This window comes from Diuraphis noxia, unplaced genomic scaffold (assembly GCF_037042655.1).
Source record: "Diuraphis noxia isolate RWA-SAM2 unplaced genomic scaffold, SU_Dnox_SAM2 contig0004, whole genome shotgun sequence".
NCBI lineage: Eukaryota > Metazoa > Arthropoda > Insecta > Hemiptera > Aphididae > Diuraphis > Diuraphis noxia.
Genome location: NW_028301714.1, coordinates 67,546,409 through 67,564,490, shown reverse-complemented (window position 1 = coordinate 67,564,490; position 18,082 = coordinate 67,546,409). Strand labels below are relative to the sequence as shown.

The window sequence follows — 18,082 nt, the reverse complement described above, 5'->3', positions numbered from 1 at the left end:
AATATAATGTAATACAATAAATAATTAATAAATAAAAATTGAATGGTTTTAAAATTATGAAAAAACTAAAAAAAAACAATATTTCCGAGAAACTTATTAGCCACTCTCCTCGTGGTGTTTCTTGGGTTATGCTAATATTAGGCTCAATATTTTACAAAAACATTGAAAAAAATATTTGATGACCCGGGAATCAACTCATACATACTTCTTGATGACCCGAGAATCAACTCGTACGTACCTCTAATCATCCAGGAATCAACTCAACGGTATGGGTGCAGGTAAACAGGTACCCGGGAATCAACTCGGTCGCAGCCATAAGCTTACAACTTCGAATTTCCTAGAAAGTCCCCGACTGACAAAATCTGATTGCACCATTGTCGAGAGTAAACTTATCAAGCAATTTGTAGAAATCAAAATCCACGAAGAGCTTTGGGTATTATAAAATATATAATTTTTATCTTTTTGATTTACTTTAATATGTTGATAAGATATTTTGTTTCTTAGTTTAAAAGCTTGATAATACCAATCTCTTTGTAAGATTTGTGCACTGCAGGTTACAAAAAAACTGAAATTATACCTATTATTATCTATATATTGTACAATATAGATACAATTTTCACAAGCCACATAAATTAATAATAATATAACACCAAAGTACTCATAGAATATAGATATAGAAGGTACCTATCAAATAAAAATCAATTCAATAATAAAGCAAAAATTTTATTCGTGTAAATCTATGTAGGATTATTTTAAATAACTGTATATCCATCGTATTATTTTTTACTTAGACTTGTCTTCAAAAATATTTCTTTAGACGAAAGTGGTTAAAATGGCTCAAAATGCCCAACTGACGCTTCGATTCCGATAGAGGATGACAGGTGTGCTTGGCCAAGTCTGAAAATCCGACGTCGACACGGTACATGAAATACGTGTGATAAACCTTCCCTAAAGGCCGAAAACATAGGTGGGGACGAAAAATGTCAGAAAAATGGCTGACATAATTACGGATTTGGACGGATTGCCCGACGAATACAGTGGGCATACAGTTTATTAATTATATTATTTTATATTAATTTTAAATTTAAAAAAAAAATGGCCCTTAAAATCAAACAAGTTATATGAAACCTCATTCTGCGAGTGTGCTGAATTCCCAACTTCTAAAACATGTATTTTAATATTATACATGTATACAGCACTGAGCACAATAAACTAAAATTCAGTATACAATTTAACAACCTATACATTTTTTTGCCTACTTTTTAATATTATTTAATAGTATGAATGTATATTAAATACCTATTCATACCTTAATTTTTTTTAATACTGCATGCCGGCGAGCATAAATTTACTTCGAATAGAACCATAGTAACATTCAGTTATTTTAGTCAAAACATGCTAATATTTTGTCCAACACACTTATCGACTAAATGTATGATAATACTTTTGAAAACTGATTTGAATTTGTCATTACGACTATACTTGAAATCGATCAGTACACTTTTTTCAATTTCACCCTCCAACTTTATAAATATATAGTTTGAATATTTTAAAACTAATAAATGTTCAAACGTCGATTATTCGGAATTTAAATAAAAAATCTTGATGTATAGACTGTTCGATCTCAAGTGGACATTATTATAAATTTAGATTAATTTTCTGAAGTATTATCATAATATTATTATTGGTCCCATCGACTAACCTGGTCCTGGAGTAAGTCATCCAGTTCGACTAACCTCAACCAAAAACACCAACAAAAGCAGCCTCCTCTCAATGCACAGCATCACAAAACAGCTCACCTACAACTGCCAATCTGCTATTAAACTTACATCACAGATCCTACGCCGATGTAACAAGAACCTCTCATCATAATCCACTCATAACTCATTCTATGTTAAACAAGTCCCTAAAAATTGATAATAATTTTTTCTCAAAGTTCCTAGATGAATTTAAAAAAAAAAATAGTAGGAAAGGCAAAAAGTACGTAATATAAATTAACATAAATTGTTTACTGTTCACTTACGTCTTACTCGACGCCGAGACGTTGATATATAAACGTGCACGTGCAAGAGCGCTCCGCCGTTTCTTTTACACACATTAATGATCACTATTACTGCGCATAAATTTACAGGATCTGCATGCATGCGATTTAGCCAAATTTTTAATTTCCACCACCAATTATCTTAGCTCATTTGAAAAATATAGGATTCGGAATTTTATTTTGAATCGCTCTGGAGCTAAACGGCATATTATTTTATATCACAACATTAGCACACTTATTTATTCTTCTATCTCTTTAATGATCTGTGTGATCATCATATTGCCAACTAATTTACAAACCGTTTCAGATGAATTTGGTCATGATTTAATTTAATTGTCTATGAAAATAATAAAAAATATGTATATATGCGAGTGCCGAGTTGTTAAATGGCATTCAAGTGTTGTATACACCGCGGGTGGTGTACAGGTGTGAAAATCAAACATTATAACATTTTAAAATCCTGAGTGCAACTTGACAAAAATAACTGCTATTTGACCTACGTCTTTAGTAAAGACACTAACCATTTGATGATGTTGAAAAAAACTACTGAAGATATTATATTTATCGTTATTGTACCTAGTTTTAATTATAATTCCATATATTACTATATGTCTTATATCTATATTAATGGCTCAATCTCGTAGAATCAATCGATTGTTTAATAATATTGTAAATGATTAAATATAACAATGAAGATGATGTAAAGTTGTACGAGATAAAAATAAATAAATATATCAATGATAAATCCAGAAAATATTGTTTTTATATTAATAATATCATAATAATTTAATTTATTATGATATTGTGTTTATTTGTTATATAAGTTTTAGTTTTCCTAAAAACAAAAATGTTCAGCTGTTATGAGATTTAATTAAAGTAAAATATGAATGTACATAAAATATTATAGTGTCTAACAGCCGCACTTACAAGAATACATTTAACTATAAAGGGGGATTTAGACATAATAATTCATTTTTATGAAATCATATATTACACACTGTATTGAGTTCTGTTTTAAAAAAGTTACTTTTAAATATTAAACATGATTTGTAGGTAGTTCGCTGTTACTGTTGAATAATAATAATTAATTTTTCTATTTTACATAAGTACCTATTGAAAATAATAAATTATATTAAAAATTATAATCCAGATATTGTATACCTAATACCTATAATGTAACACCATATATCAAACAGATATAACGAATACCTAATAACTATATAATGTTGCAATATTTGCAATTGCATTGATATAATATTAGTTATTTTATAGATATGTATTAATTTGTCATTTGATCGTATTACATTTTTATGTAATATAATCCATATTTTAGTAATAGGCAATAGCATAAACAAATTTCAACTCTTTTTTCATATAGATATTAGATATACTATATAATCGTTATTAGATTCTGAGTGGAGCAAGGAATGTATTAATTTTACAATAATGTATGATTTTTTTTTGTGTGTTTGTTATCACGTTTTGGGGCTTTAAAAGAGCTTCGAATTTCGACATCAGTACTTCGTTCGATCAGAAAGTGAATCTAGTTGGTACTTTTTTTTTTTTTTGGGGGGGGGGGGGGGGTAGAAAAGTCAAAAATTCCCCAAATTTGTTTTAATAATTGGGATAAACAAACTAACCATTAAGGGAAAAACTGGAATTTTTACGCACAATCAATTTTCGATAAGATCGATTTTGGTTTTTGATGTAACTTTAAAGCAAATGACCATGACCAGGCTCCAAACAGATTGTTACAGCGATAGCAGTTAAAAAATATTAAAAATACACAGACACGATTTTTTTTATAAGCATTTAAAGCTCAAATTTCGACTAAATACTTAAAAATTACGGCAACGTTCAAATTATCTTAGATTGAAATTCATAAAAATTTTTCTTTTTTTCTAAAACTTCACTTCCTGAATAGCATCACACGTCTTTATTTTCAATATTGGTATTTTATAGTTAGTACTTACACAATACACAGTATTTATGAAGTCATTATTTATTGCAAAAATCCAAAAAGCTTAAACTTTTTAAATTTTATAATGTATATCAAGTAACTTAAAACTATTTTGTTGTTTTAATCAATAAATTTTGTTAATTTTTAGCCTATCATACAATTTTAAAAGAAAAACAGTATTGTTGTTTTAGAATCTTATAACTTGCAGTGTTTTCTGCTGTATTTTGTGGTACTTATTTTAGTAACTTTTGATCTTGAAACTATACAAACATAAACCTTAATTATACATTTTTTACAATATTACAACTCAAAATACCGTTAAATAGGTACTTATCTACTCTGATTTTGTGATATAACTAACAGCTCAGTTAAATAAAAATACAAAAAGATTTTTGACTATTTAGTGTAGTAAAAGTATAATTTATTAGTTACGTATAAACGTTTAAAGTTTTGATAAGTAGTTGTCAGTTGATCTAAATTGTTGGGGTATTTTTCTTCAGAATTTAAAATTAAACAAGTGGCAACCAATCTGCAGCCCTTTAATCAGTAGGTGTATTGTATATAGAAGCTTCTATGGCCCAGGCCAGACACCAGAGGGTTCATTGTAATGGATCATGGATGTGTTAAATTTTAATTCAATGATATAAAATCATTGTGTGCCAAAAAAGGTTCTAATCGAAGACGGACTATCACCCTATAATCTATATTACTAATATAACTATACCTACCAAGAATATTTAAAGATATTACATATAACTATATAAGTATTGTGACTACAGTTGTATTAATATACATATTTATTTTAATAAAAGACAATTAGTAATATACAGTGGGCTTAAAATAAATATTTGATAAAATAATTGTAGTTGAAAATATCACTGTTAGGAAGTGATACAATAAATTAGTAAACAATCCAGAAAGGCAAAAAATAAAAAATAAATTGGAAAAACAAGATTTTTTCAACAAGTTTTCTACAAAATAAATTTAGTAGATTTTATAGTGGGTACTTCAAAAATGAATTTTTTAAGGAATAACAAATTGAATTAAAAAATAATGGGAAAAAGTTCTAAAAGTAAAAAATGAATAATTGTTTATTAGTAGAAAAAAACAGCAAAAAAAAGCCAACGGCACATAGTGTTCCCAAGCGGTCACCCATCCAAGTACTAACTACGCCCGACGTTGCTTAACTTCAGTGATCGGACGAGAACTGGTGTATTCAACGTGGTATGGTCGTTGGCGAAAGACAAGTAGAATATAAAAATATTTAAACTGATTTGATATAAAAAGTATCGTTCACATTTTTCTATATTGCCGATTTGCATGAAGTCCAATTTGTAATTGCATTTTAGCTTATAGTTATTAATGCATACTGAATTACTCATTATAAAACTGTAATGAATAATGAGATATTTGACGGTACTTAACATTAGGGCATAGCCACATAGACATAGGTAGACGATAGCCGATAGGCCATCTATATATATTTTGTATTTCGTTAGGATAATAGGATATCATATATCATTAATATCATTATAAATTAATAGATTATAATAATATAAAACACAACAAATATTTTCATATTGTGTATTAAATTATTTTTCTACCACATATATATATATATATATATAGGTTAATAGGTTATATAGGTTAATAGATTATATATATTTCTATAGAAATGTCAAGTACCTGCCTATAATATCCACATATATTTATATTTATGTTTTTAAATTGCAGCAATACAACTAAAATTGTTGTTCTTTGTTTTTATAATTTCATCCAAATTTGGAATAGGTACTTGTAAAAAAAATCATTCTACTCATCGTATGTATTTTTAATGTTTTTAAACTGAAAGGTATTGTAACAATGTGTGAGGCAGCCAGGAAGCATTGTATTAAATTTTAAAGCTATTTGATATAAAAAATGAAACAAAAGAAAGATAACTTTTTTAAAAAAGTTGTAATATAAATACTGAACTATTAAACCATGTAAGACATTAAAAACAATAAAGTTTTCAAGTTAACTCAAATCTCGATCAAGACACAAACAAAATTCTCTTTATATTGAATTCTATATACACCCACAAATCCTTCAGGAAGATTTTTATCCTAGGATAAAAGCTTTTATTAAAATTTAGTATATTTTTTTACATTAGGCATAATAGCATAACTCATTATTCAAATAGGTACCTAGCTATAACTTATAATGATATTAATGATATATGATATCCTATTATCCTAACGAAATACAAAATATATATAGATGGCCTATCGGCTATCGCCTACCTATGTCTATGTGGCTATGCCCTAATGTTAAGTACCGTCCAAATATCTCATTATTCATTACAGTTTTATAATGAGTAATTCAGTATGCATTAATAACTATAAATAAGCTAAAATGCAATTACAAATTGGACTTCATGCAAATCAGCAATATAGAAAAATGTGAACGATATTCTTTTTATATCTAATCAGTTTAAATATTTTTATATTCAACTTGGCTTTCGCCAACGACCATACCACGTTGAATACACCAATTCTCGTCCGATCACTGTAGTTAAGCAACGTCGGGCGTAGTTAGTACTTGGATGGGTGACCGCTTGGGAACACTACGTGCCGTTGGCTTTTTTTTGCTGTTTTTTTCTACTAATAAACAATTATTAATTTTTTACTTTTAGAACTTTTTCCCATTATTTTTTAATTCAAATTGTTATTCCTTGAAAAATTAATTTTTGAAGTACCTACTATAAAATCTACTAAATTTATTTTGTAGAAAACTTGTTGAAAAAATCTTGTTTTACCAATTTATTTTTTTGCCTCTCTGGATTGTTTACTAATTTATTATATCACTTATACTAACAGTGATATTTTCAACTACAATTATTTTATCAAATATTTATTTTAAGCCCGCTGTATATTACTAATTGTCTTTTATTAAAATAATTTTTTTCGACAAAAATGATTTTAACCCGTATAGTATAAATATTTAACATTTAAAAAATATTAAATTAATTTTATTTATATATATTATTATAATATATTAATTTATAATGAATAATGATATATGATATCCTAACATCATAAAGACGAAATACAAATTATAGATGGCCTATTTCTATGTGGCTATGTTAGGTACCGTCAAATATCTCATTATTCATTACAGTTTTATAATGAGTAATTCAGTATGCATTAATAACTATAAGCTAAAATGCAATTACAAATTGGACTTCATGCAAATCGGCAATATAGAAAAATGTGAACGATACTTTTTATATCAAATCAGTTTAAATATTTTTATATTCTACTTGTCTTACGCCAACGACCATACCACGTTGAATACACCAGTTCTCGTCCGATCACTGAAGTTAAGCAACGTCGGGCGTAGTTAGTACTTGGATGGGTGACCGCTTGGGAACACTATGTGCCGTTGGCTTTTTTTTGCTGTTTTTTTCTACTAATAAACAATTATTCATTTTTTACTTTTAGAACTTTTTCCCATTATTTTTTAATTCAATTTGTTATTCCTTAAAAAATTCATTTTTGAAGTACCCACTATAAAATCTACTAAATTTATTTTGTAGAAAACTTGTTGAAAAAATCTTGTTTTTCCAATTTATTTTTTATTTTTTGCCTTTCTGGATTGTTTACTAATTTATTGTATCACTTCCTAACAGTGATATTTTCAACTACAATTATTTTATCAAATATTTATTTTAAGCCCACTGTATATTACTAATTGTCTTTTATTAAAATAAATATGTATATTAATACAACTGTAGTCACAATACTTATATAGTTATATGTAATATCTTTAAATATTCTTGGTAGGTATAGTTATATTAGTAATATAGATTATAGGGTGATAGTCCGTCTTCGATTAGAACCTTTTTTGGCACACAATGATTTTATATCATTGAATTAAAATTTAACACATCCATGATCCATTACAATGAACCCTCTGGTGTCTGGCCTGGGCCATAGAAGCTTCTATATACAATACACCTACTGATTAAAGGGCTGCAGATTGGTTGCCACTTGTTTAATTTTAAATTCTGAAGAAAAATACCCCAACAATTTAGATCAACTGACAACTACTTATCAAAACTTTAAACGTTTATACGTAACTAATAAATTATACTTTTACTACACTAAATAGTCAAAAATCTTTTTGTATTTTTATTTAACTGAGCTGTTAGTTATATCACAAAATCAGAGTAGATAAGTACCTATTTAACGGTATTTTGAGTTGTAATATTGTAAAAAATGTATAATTAAGGTTTATGTTTGTATAGTTTCAAGATCAAAAGTTACTAAAATAAGTACCACAAAATACAGCAGAAAACACTGCAAGTTATAAGATTCTAAAACAACAATACTGTTTTTCTTTTAAAATTGTATGATAGGCTAAAAATTAACAAAATTTATTGATTAAAACAACAAAATAGTTTTAAGTTACTTGATATACATTATAAAATTTAAAAAGTTTAAGCTTTTTGGATTTTTGCAATAAATAATGACTTCATAAATACTGTGTATTGTGTAAGTACTAACTATAAAATACCAATATTGAAAATAAAGACGTGTGATGCTATTCAGGAAGTGAAGTTAAATTTAAAAATAATAATATAAAAATGTATACATAACTATAAATAGTTTATTTTGGAAATTATTTATGTTTAATTACAATGTTTTTAATCATGTTTAAATAAAAAATATATGGCTTAAACTTCAAACGTAGTTTCTAGTATAATCCCTATTATTTTAACATTTTTAAAAGGTTTCAAGATAAGATATTAAATGTTACTTAATACTAATTAGTGCTAAATCTTGTTTGGGAAAATAATTGCCCCATATGAATTTTTCCTATGTAAATAATATCTTCATTCTTGATATTTATATATTTATACCTACGTAGGTACATAATAAGATATTATACTTATCATCTTAAAACATTAATAAACATTAAAAATGTAAATAATATAATACAATTTAATACTATCATAAAATAGTTAGTACCTAGGTACCTATTCTAATATGTAGCTTCTTTACATTATAGTCAATAGACTAATAATTATAAAATGCAATAGGTATTAATAATATTATAAATTAAGTATGATAGGTACTAAAAGGTATAAGTACAATTTAAATTACCTAATAAATACAATACCATTTTGGGAAGAACCAGTGGCATGGCGAACTCGAATATTTTCAGAGGCAAGTATATTTTGCGATAACCACCCACCCATCAACCATAATTTTGTCTCTCAATTGGAATTAGAGTTGGGAGGGGGGGGGGGTGATTGCTTTTCACAGACAATTTTACTTATTAGGCAGGTATTATTACCAACTAATGGTTAGTAACCACTGCCTACTGGATACTAGCTTTTGTTTATATCAATATTAGACAATATTAATATATAATTTTATGTGTTATTTTCCAAAATTCGTTATTATGAATTCAAATTATTTCCCATCCAACCAGTGTCACCCATCACCCACCAAAAAAAACTGAGAGGCGGCCGCCTCTCGATTACCCCCATCTCCACGCCACTGGGAAGAACATCTGAACCTTATAAAGTGTTGACTACAAATATAATCAACTAGATTCAATTCTCAGTTTCAGATATCATAAATTGCCAATAGATATCAAATTAAAAAAAAGCAGTAATTATTGTAAAACCAATAATTATGTTCATCGCTTCGCTTAAAAACTTAGAATTAAATGTAAGTATGAGTAGTTTAATGAGTATTTTAATTGATAACAACTAATAAGTGTATTTAATGTTATGATTATTTGAGTTGAGTAAAACAGGGGACCCCGCAAAATGTTAACCACTATAATCCATTCATCTGAACTTAAGATACATGGTAGCTAGGTAACTTTCTAATCATATCAAATTTTATTTTATTACATCTTTTTTGTTTAAAAAAATTAATTGTTTTAGAACATAAAATTAAAAAAGTATGTTGTCTTTCAAACTTAATAATAATAATGATAAAAAATGTTATGAAATTATTTTTAAACAAGTTATTTTGTGTTGACTAATGAGTGATAATTTTAAATAAGATCATAATTTTAAATTATGTGAAAAATAGTTTCAACAATGTTTTTACAAAAAATCATTCGGTACTGTATATTTGCAATTATAGGTACTGTCAAAGTAGGTAATGAGTGCTTGTGTATTTTTATCTTTTTGAATAATTACAATTTACAGCACACACATTACACAAATATCAAACATTAAAATATACAATGTACAGTAGATATTAAAAGTATCATATAAAACAAAATGTACAATTTATTAATATGCTTAATTTGTTAAGCAAGTTTATAGAATAATAAGTAAAAATTAAAAGATTTATAATATTATAAAAATATTTAAAAAATATTGTATTATAACTAACCTATTTATTTTTAAATGAGTTACCACCATGAATACATTTTTTGCAAACAATTCAAGTTGCTTTACATATTTTGCATCTCCTTGTTTTGCATTTTTGAATATTGGTACAAATATGTGACAGCATGGTAGGCACTTTGGTCTCTACCGTATGGGCCTTTTGCATTCTACCCTTTCCTAAATGATAAAAATGTTTTATAATTTACTTATATTAAAATGCATATTGTGTATAATTCTATAACGGTGAACTTGCATGTCCATAGCGTCATATTAAAATAATAAAACAGTATTTAACATTAAATCAGATTTTTATTATCATAATTATTTATAAGAGAGTGGCCTGGTTTGGTCGTGTGGAGTTATGGTTGGCCTCAATAACAAATGTGTTCTGAGTTCAAGCATCGGCTGGTGTCACTAGTTCCCGGATGGGTGACTACCCGGGTTTAGTGATAATTCCTCGCTATAAATACATGTGTTCTAACTGACCACCAGTGGCGCAACTAGCATCTTTGGGCCTTGATGGCAAAGTAAATCTGGGATCCTATAATAACTTATATATTATTTATTTGTAGTCAATTTCTTTTTTGTTTTACTGCTGACACAATTTGTATTTATTTTAAGCAAAATAATACTGTTTACGAGATTTATGGTTATATTTTAATAATAATTTACTATTAGTAAATAATAATAGCATAATTACAAAATGTGTTGAGAAAGAATTAAAAAAAAAATATTTTTAATTTTAAATATAATTATTTAACTAAGTTAACTTTTCTTGCTTTGGTTTCAGCAAATAATTTTTTTGATTTTGTCCATATCTACGATATTAGCTTGTTCTTTTTCGATGTTTAACAAAGCAATATTTGACAAACGATTTTGACCCACTGAATTTCTTAAATAATTCTTAATTTAAGAGGACGCTACATCCGCATACGTTGTCATCGTCATACAAGTGCGTAACACAGCAAATTGTATGCTTAGCAGACCACGTTTAGCTCCGTTAGTTTAAAATTTAGAGTAAATTGACCTCTTACAAAAATTAAAGGTAACATTATTATCGAGGGTATGACGTAGGCTTTTTATTATATTTTAATTTTAAAGTGAGTTATGTGTATTTTAAAATTTTAAATTGTTTGTAGGTATATCTTAAAATACACATAACTCACTTTAAAATTAAAATATAATAAAAAGCCTACGTCATACCCTCGATAATAATGTTACCTTTAATTTTTGTAAGAGGTCAATTTACTCTAAATTTTAAACTAACGGAGCTAAACGTGATCTGCTAAGAATACAATTTGCTGTGTTACGCACTTGTAAAACGGAGACAACATATGCGGGTGTAGCGTCCTCTTAAGCTTCGAAAATATATGTTCCACTAAGGCACTAATGCAACTGTGATTGTTAAAGTGAGATATATAATACAAGTACTTAATACTTCACTATATGTGGTACAAAAATCCAGTTTGTTGAGTAATTAATGCTATTTTTACATAATATTATATACATAAAAAATATTATGCTGCGGAGTGCGGACTGCATATGGTCTTCAGCACTTACCACACACTGATATTACGTACCTATTAATTATTGACTATCACTATTTTATTGGCATCACAATTTACTGTGTTAAACATTTAAATTGATCTCAGATTTGATTTAATTCTTTAGCATTAAAAATACCGGTATTTTGTAAGGGCCCTTACAGGTTACGCCTATACTAGGCCCCCCTTTGAATCTTGGGGTTGGGGTCCCGATGCTAGGCATCGCCATCCACCCCGGTTGATACCAACGTATATTATACCTATTTTATGAATTTTAATCAATTATATGTAAATTTAAAACACGAGTAAAATTAAAAAATATATAATGCTTGAGAAAAGATAAATCGTTACCTATTAATGATACAAGTTGTTAATCTGGAGTATAGAAAATTCCATTTTAGGAAAATTAATCAAGTTCAAATCTTTTATTCATGGCTCGTGCTCTTGTATTATTTGTTATTCTGTTACCTACCTAGCGTTAGAATTTCATGTTAGTGATTAGTACGAATAATATGGACAATTTATGAACAACTTTGAGACCTATATCATTCAGAAAATTTCTAAAAACAGTAAAAACTATAAGTCTTGTTGAGTAAGTGTAAGTAAGTAGACATCAAACGAATATCGATAAACATAATTGATGATTTCTATTAAACTCGGCTTTACTTTATTTTAAACACTTAACGCTTACTTATCAAACATTAAATTCTCTAACTTTTGAGTTGTTATTTTGGTAATATTGTAAATTATTAATATTAAATATTTCATTTTATTTATGTTCATATAACCAATATTATTAGTGGTAATAGAAAATTGAAGTGTGATTGATTAAAAAAAATTATTTTAAAAACTATACATCAATATAAGTATGTAACATATTTTGTTGGTATACCTACTTATGCATATGCAAAAAGAAAACAATTATACATAATTATATATTTTACCTAAATCCATGGGCTTTGGCGTTTAATGACTAAATATTATTAATTCGGTATTTCAATAAGTAAATGAAAAAATAACATTGAATAATTTTACTATAAAAAATAATTAACGTTTATTTGTATGATTATGTTTTGAAAGCTTTTTAAACTAAAATGAATGGTATAGGCTTTTCAGAGCTAGTCTTATGCTAAAATAATGATATTATATGTTATCATAGACACAACATATAAACATGGACATTTTTTGGTGGTTTTCATATTTTTAAGAGTCTCAACATTCTCTAAGCACCCTAATAATTGCGTCAATGTTATTCTGTATACTGCAGTTACGAAGCAGAGTTAAAATTGTATTATTTAGAAATGGACATCACGTCCTTTAAATAATTAAATAGGTAGGTATAGATAACAAAATTAGATATAATACATCATCTAGTATTTAATAAAAATAGTGTCAAATGTCTGAATTTTACTGTCAGACACTCGCATGTCGCATATAAAACAGATAAACGTAAATAAATATAAAAACATATAAAAATTATAGTAATTTCTATTATCGTTTATTCATACAGGATAATGTAAATTTTAATTATATTATACTATAATATTGTACCTACAGATGTTTGTACAATTATGCAAGACACGAGTGAAATAATTAGTAAGCAAATATAATATATTATATATGTTTGCGTAGGTATAATTATATTTGAATAACGATTTTTGTATAAAGCATTTGTACGTTACATTTACACAGGTATACAATTTTCAAGAACACTACACTTAAGGGTATTCACTGCTAGGTACGTCGAATATGTCGAATCGTGTACATAGTCCATCAAATCGTGTTGTGTTTAGACATAGACTTTTTGATATTAAGTAATTACTAATTACCAAATTGCAACCCGCAAAAGTATTATCAAGAATTGATTACATCTACAATTTTAGACCGTATAGTATCTATGATGGTTATAAATGGTAACCAATATGATGGTTTTAAAGTTGGCTGTTGAGATGTAGTCAATTCTTGGTATACTTGGTTGCAACTTGGTATTTACATGATACCAAAATTTAATGTCTACATCGGTTGAAAGATTTAATGTAGTTGTTATTTAAATAGTTATAAATTATAATTAAATGAAAAAAAAAGTAAAATTAATTTTTCATTTGGATCATATTATAAACCAATACAATATTGTTGATACCTAAATATTAATAAATTTAACAGAATAGATTTATATTAGAACTCAGTTCAATAATTTGAAATGTATAATTTTTAGTCTGTTCCAAGAAGTTGACATAATAATTACCTATATTAGTTTAGGCTCTAGAAAAAATTTCCAGTGGAAGGGAATGAGCCCAATACAGGTACTATAGACTGCACTAAATATGTACACTAAATTAATATGAATATCGAACCATTTATAATGATAATTATTATTTATAACTACTCGGAAAATACGTTATAGATTTGTTTTAGTATTTTGATGGCAACAAATTACAATCTAATATTGGCGTATTACTGCAATAAGTATTAACCGCTTAGGTACTAAACCTGAGTGTCAAATGTCAATAAATTGCAACAATTTTTATCGTTTACGCCGAAAACAAACGTCAACGAAATCCAGTGTAGTTCTATAACCACGGTCACGGTTATATGGACGTTATCTATAATCGTGAGCGTGATATATATCCAAATTATATTGCACTATATTCATTATTAAAATAATAAAATGTCTATTATATTATAGACACGTCTTACGGATTTTGTGGCCTTTAACTGCAATACTTTCATTATTCTTACGGTCATCAGCCGTTTTCTCCAAATCCGTCCGATTCTCGATCAAACCATTTTCGTATCGTCGCCGCAATCGCGTAAAATATTATTAAGATTTGTGTTCAAACGATGATTTTAAATCGTGTCGGCATAAGCCATTTTAAACCAGCATAGGTTTTAATAGATAAATTGCACTTCAGCCACGTCTTATATTAACTATAATGGTGTTAAGTGTGACATAATTTTGGCGTAACAGTAATTATACTAGAGTTCGTATCAAGTATCAACCATCAACTACTGATTGATGACCAAACGGGTTGAAAGACTTGAAACTCACCGGTCATCATTCACCTGTGGACAGCGTCCAGTTTTCCGATGGGGCATGTCAAGGTAAGATGATGCACACCAATCACCTAGGTATAGGATATAACCGATATAGGCAATATTATTTATTTATTCACATAGACATAGAGGTATTCTTTGTTATTCTTTGTAAAGATAGACGTTTTCTTACTCCTCTATATACCATAATGTAATTATATAGTGTATTAGTGTACATTATACAAGAGTATACGATTTCAGCTTTTTAGAAGTTATTGTGTTGATAATATAATTTATATTTCATAAAGTTTAAGGTATATTATATTCTTTAGGTTTGAAATTCCAAATAAAATCTATCCTGATTATACTTTTATTGCCGTAGTACTTCTAATATCAGCTTTATTTTATCAAACGAAATTCACCAGGTGCTCTGGATTTTTTTTTTAAACTTTAAAACATACTTTCACACAAACCTAATCCGATATATCTGATACCTAATAAAATGGATATCGTGCTTATAACACCCTCTTATTTTCGGGTCAAGAGCACTTGGCTTCTGGAGGATTCCTACGAATATATCTTATTACTGTGATCACCCTTGCAGTCTGCGGGTGTTTTCGGTACATAAAATAAATAAAAAATGTCAAGAGGCATAATGGACACCGTGGTCGTAAGTGGTGGATGTGGTGTTGCATTCAATACTTTTGCGCTTTGCCCTAAATATATTATAATATATTTCGATATTCGAGCACCACTGCAGGACCCTGTGACCTCGCTGGGTCACCCCGGCGGTATACCTATGGTTGGATCGCGATGAGGGTCGCCCAGTAAGGACGTTCGCGGGCCAGGGGAATTATCGTTGTTTCGGCGTAACGAACAAAACGGGACAACGGGACGACCGTATCTAACCGGCACTCGTCCTTCGGTGGGGTGTGATTGGAGGGGGGGAGGTGCTCGCTTGAGGAGAAAAAACACGAACGCGGTCTGCAGGGAAATTCATACGGTGCACGTGTTGCGTGTGCTGCGCTCTGATGCCCGGGAACCGACCAAACTGCGGTTCCCTCAGCTGTTGCGAGAGCGACGGCCGCCACCTCCACCAACGCCGCCGCTGTTCCACCGCCATTCCACCGCCGTTTCACCGCTACCACCACCGGGTCGCCAACAACATCGCCGCCACCGACGTCGTTCTTTGTCGTCGTCGTCGCTGCCGCCGTCGCCGTTGCCGTCGTCCGATCAGCGACTGCCAGTCACTACAGTCAGTAGTCACCGCTCGCCACTCGCCAGTCAGTCGTTCACTATTGGTGCCGTACGTCGTGTCGCGCGCGCGTTCCGCGTTTCGCCCGCAGTAACAGTTCAATCCGGCGCTAATAAATTTTAATATAATATCTAAGACAGAAACGCAATTTCGTGACAACATCCCGCTGCTCCGGTAACCGATAAACCTGCATAATATCATCCTTCACAACCTCTGTCTTGGCCGGCCGTGCGTGCGTTAACCGTCGTATTCCTTTCAGTTCACAATATATATTATTTATCTTAACGCGAATGGCACGTAAAGTTTCGTCGCCGTTGCGACGTCCTCGGCGGTGGTCGACAGCATGAAACGTTCGTTGGCCCTCGGCTTTGCAGTATATTGCGAAAACATGCGTCCGCGGAAAAAAATCGGCCGACCCGCCGTAGTGTGACGACGATGAAGGGCACGTGAAACTCCGCCGCGCCGAGCACGGGGCGCTTAGGCGCTTAAGCCGGGCGACGACATGTGGCCCGCAGCTTCGTCGACGGTGCTCGCCACTGCCACCAGCGTGGTCGTCTTGCTGACGGTGGTGGTCGGAAAGTTTGGACGGATAAGTTCCACCCCCGTCCTACAACCTGCAGGTAAATCACTTAATATAATATAATTACTGTTTTTAGTCACATCTTGTAGGTGTATATTAATAAGTAAAAGTTTGTCTGGAGATTTCATAAACCCGCTCGGTGTTAAAAAGCATCAATCGAAAAACTTTATCAAAATATTATTATGTTTGGACGCCTCAAATGGTTTGATTTGAAAATATATATTCAACTTATGGGTAACGTGGTAGGTACCTTCGTCCTTCGTACTGGATTTACTTGGTTTAACTCAGTATTATAAGTTAAAGGCTTCAACATTTTGTTGTTATTAGCCTACAATTCCATATTATATTAGAATATGGACGCATTATAGAATCTATAATATAGTTTGATGCCAGTTACCACCTACCTTTAGCTTCTATACATATATATTATATATATAATGTGTATTCAGGTATTAAGTATTCAAATATGTTAGCGAGTATTTTATTATACTTGCTATATACTTGTGTCTTGTGTCAATGTATAATTCCATTATCATCTGACGACCTCGTCTCAATAATACATACATAATATAATAGTCAGAATAATAGTACAATATAATACACATAGATAATATATAATAAGATACATAAACGTATCTAATTGCCCGTGGGATGGACGGCCATCGTAGCTTTCTCTTGTGTTCTTGTGTTCTTGCAATCGGGGCCGCCTACGCTAAGCCGCGTTTGTGTCTACAAACGATTTGACCGAAGAATGTTGTCTGCGGAAAGCGTCGGTTTTATTGGCGTTCGTTGTTCAGTGTATGTACAATGTCACATTCTGTAATGCTTGATATTTTTATGTTTTAGGTTGTATATAAGTAATAAGTACCTATACTTGTACCTATGTACTACCACATTGTACATCTGGTGCCACATTTGATGAAAGAGTATTGGTTTTACACGTGACAGTACGATTTGCGTTTAGGTCGATCCTATACTATATATTTATAATAGGTATAATGAAATAAATATTGACCACCTATTATTATATTATACTTCTGACGAATTGTGCAAACAATCAACTTAACATTTAATAAGTAAGTCAATAGAGTGACAATGGTTCCTTGAACAAGGTTTAGTGGCCAATGATTGGTCTATTAAATTTTAGTGAACCATTTAAATAAACTCAATATTTTAAGCAGCACTTGATACGCGGAGTTAGTTATTAGTCTCATAACATTAGCTATCTAAGCCTTCTGATATATACAAATACAATATTTGTAGAGTACCTAA

The 18,082-nt window shown here is 29.8% G+C and overlaps 1 protein-coding gene and 3 non-coding genes across 4 annotated transcripts in view; 3 read left to right on the top strand and 1 right to left on the bottom strand.

Annotated features, from left to right (window-relative positions):
• Positions 1 to 5,120: 5,120 nt before the first annotated feature.
• LOC149056393 (5S ribosomal RNA) lies at positions 5,121 to 5,239 on the bottom strand. Its single transcript, XR_016191814.1, has one exon. It is a non-coding gene; the product is annotated as a 5S ribosomal RNA (ribosomal RNA).
• Positions 5,240 to 6,503: 1,264 nt separating this feature from the next.
• LOC149056392 (5S ribosomal RNA) lies at positions 6,504 to 6,622 on the top strand. The gene has a single exon (XR_016191819.1). It is a non-coding gene; the product is annotated as a 5S ribosomal RNA (ribosomal RNA).
• Positions 6,623 to 7,311: 689 nt separating this feature from the next.
• LOC149056391 (5S ribosomal RNA) lies at positions 7,312 to 7,430 on the top strand. Its single transcript, XR_016191813.1, has one exon. It is a non-coding gene; the product is annotated as a 5S ribosomal RNA (ribosomal RNA).
• Positions 7,431 to 16,215: 8,785 nt separating this feature from the next.
• The window catches only part of Kul (Kuzbanian-like), an 80,028-nt gene continuing 78,161 nt past the window's right edge, over positions 16,216 to 18,082 (top strand). The window contains exon 1 of the mRNA XM_089225152.1: positions 16,216 to 16,850. Coding sequence (XP_089081278.1) covers positions 16,733 to 16,850 — 118 coding nt within the window. The 5' untranslated portion in view covers positions 16,216 to 16,732. The remainder of the gene's footprint in view (positions 16,851 to 18,082) is intronic.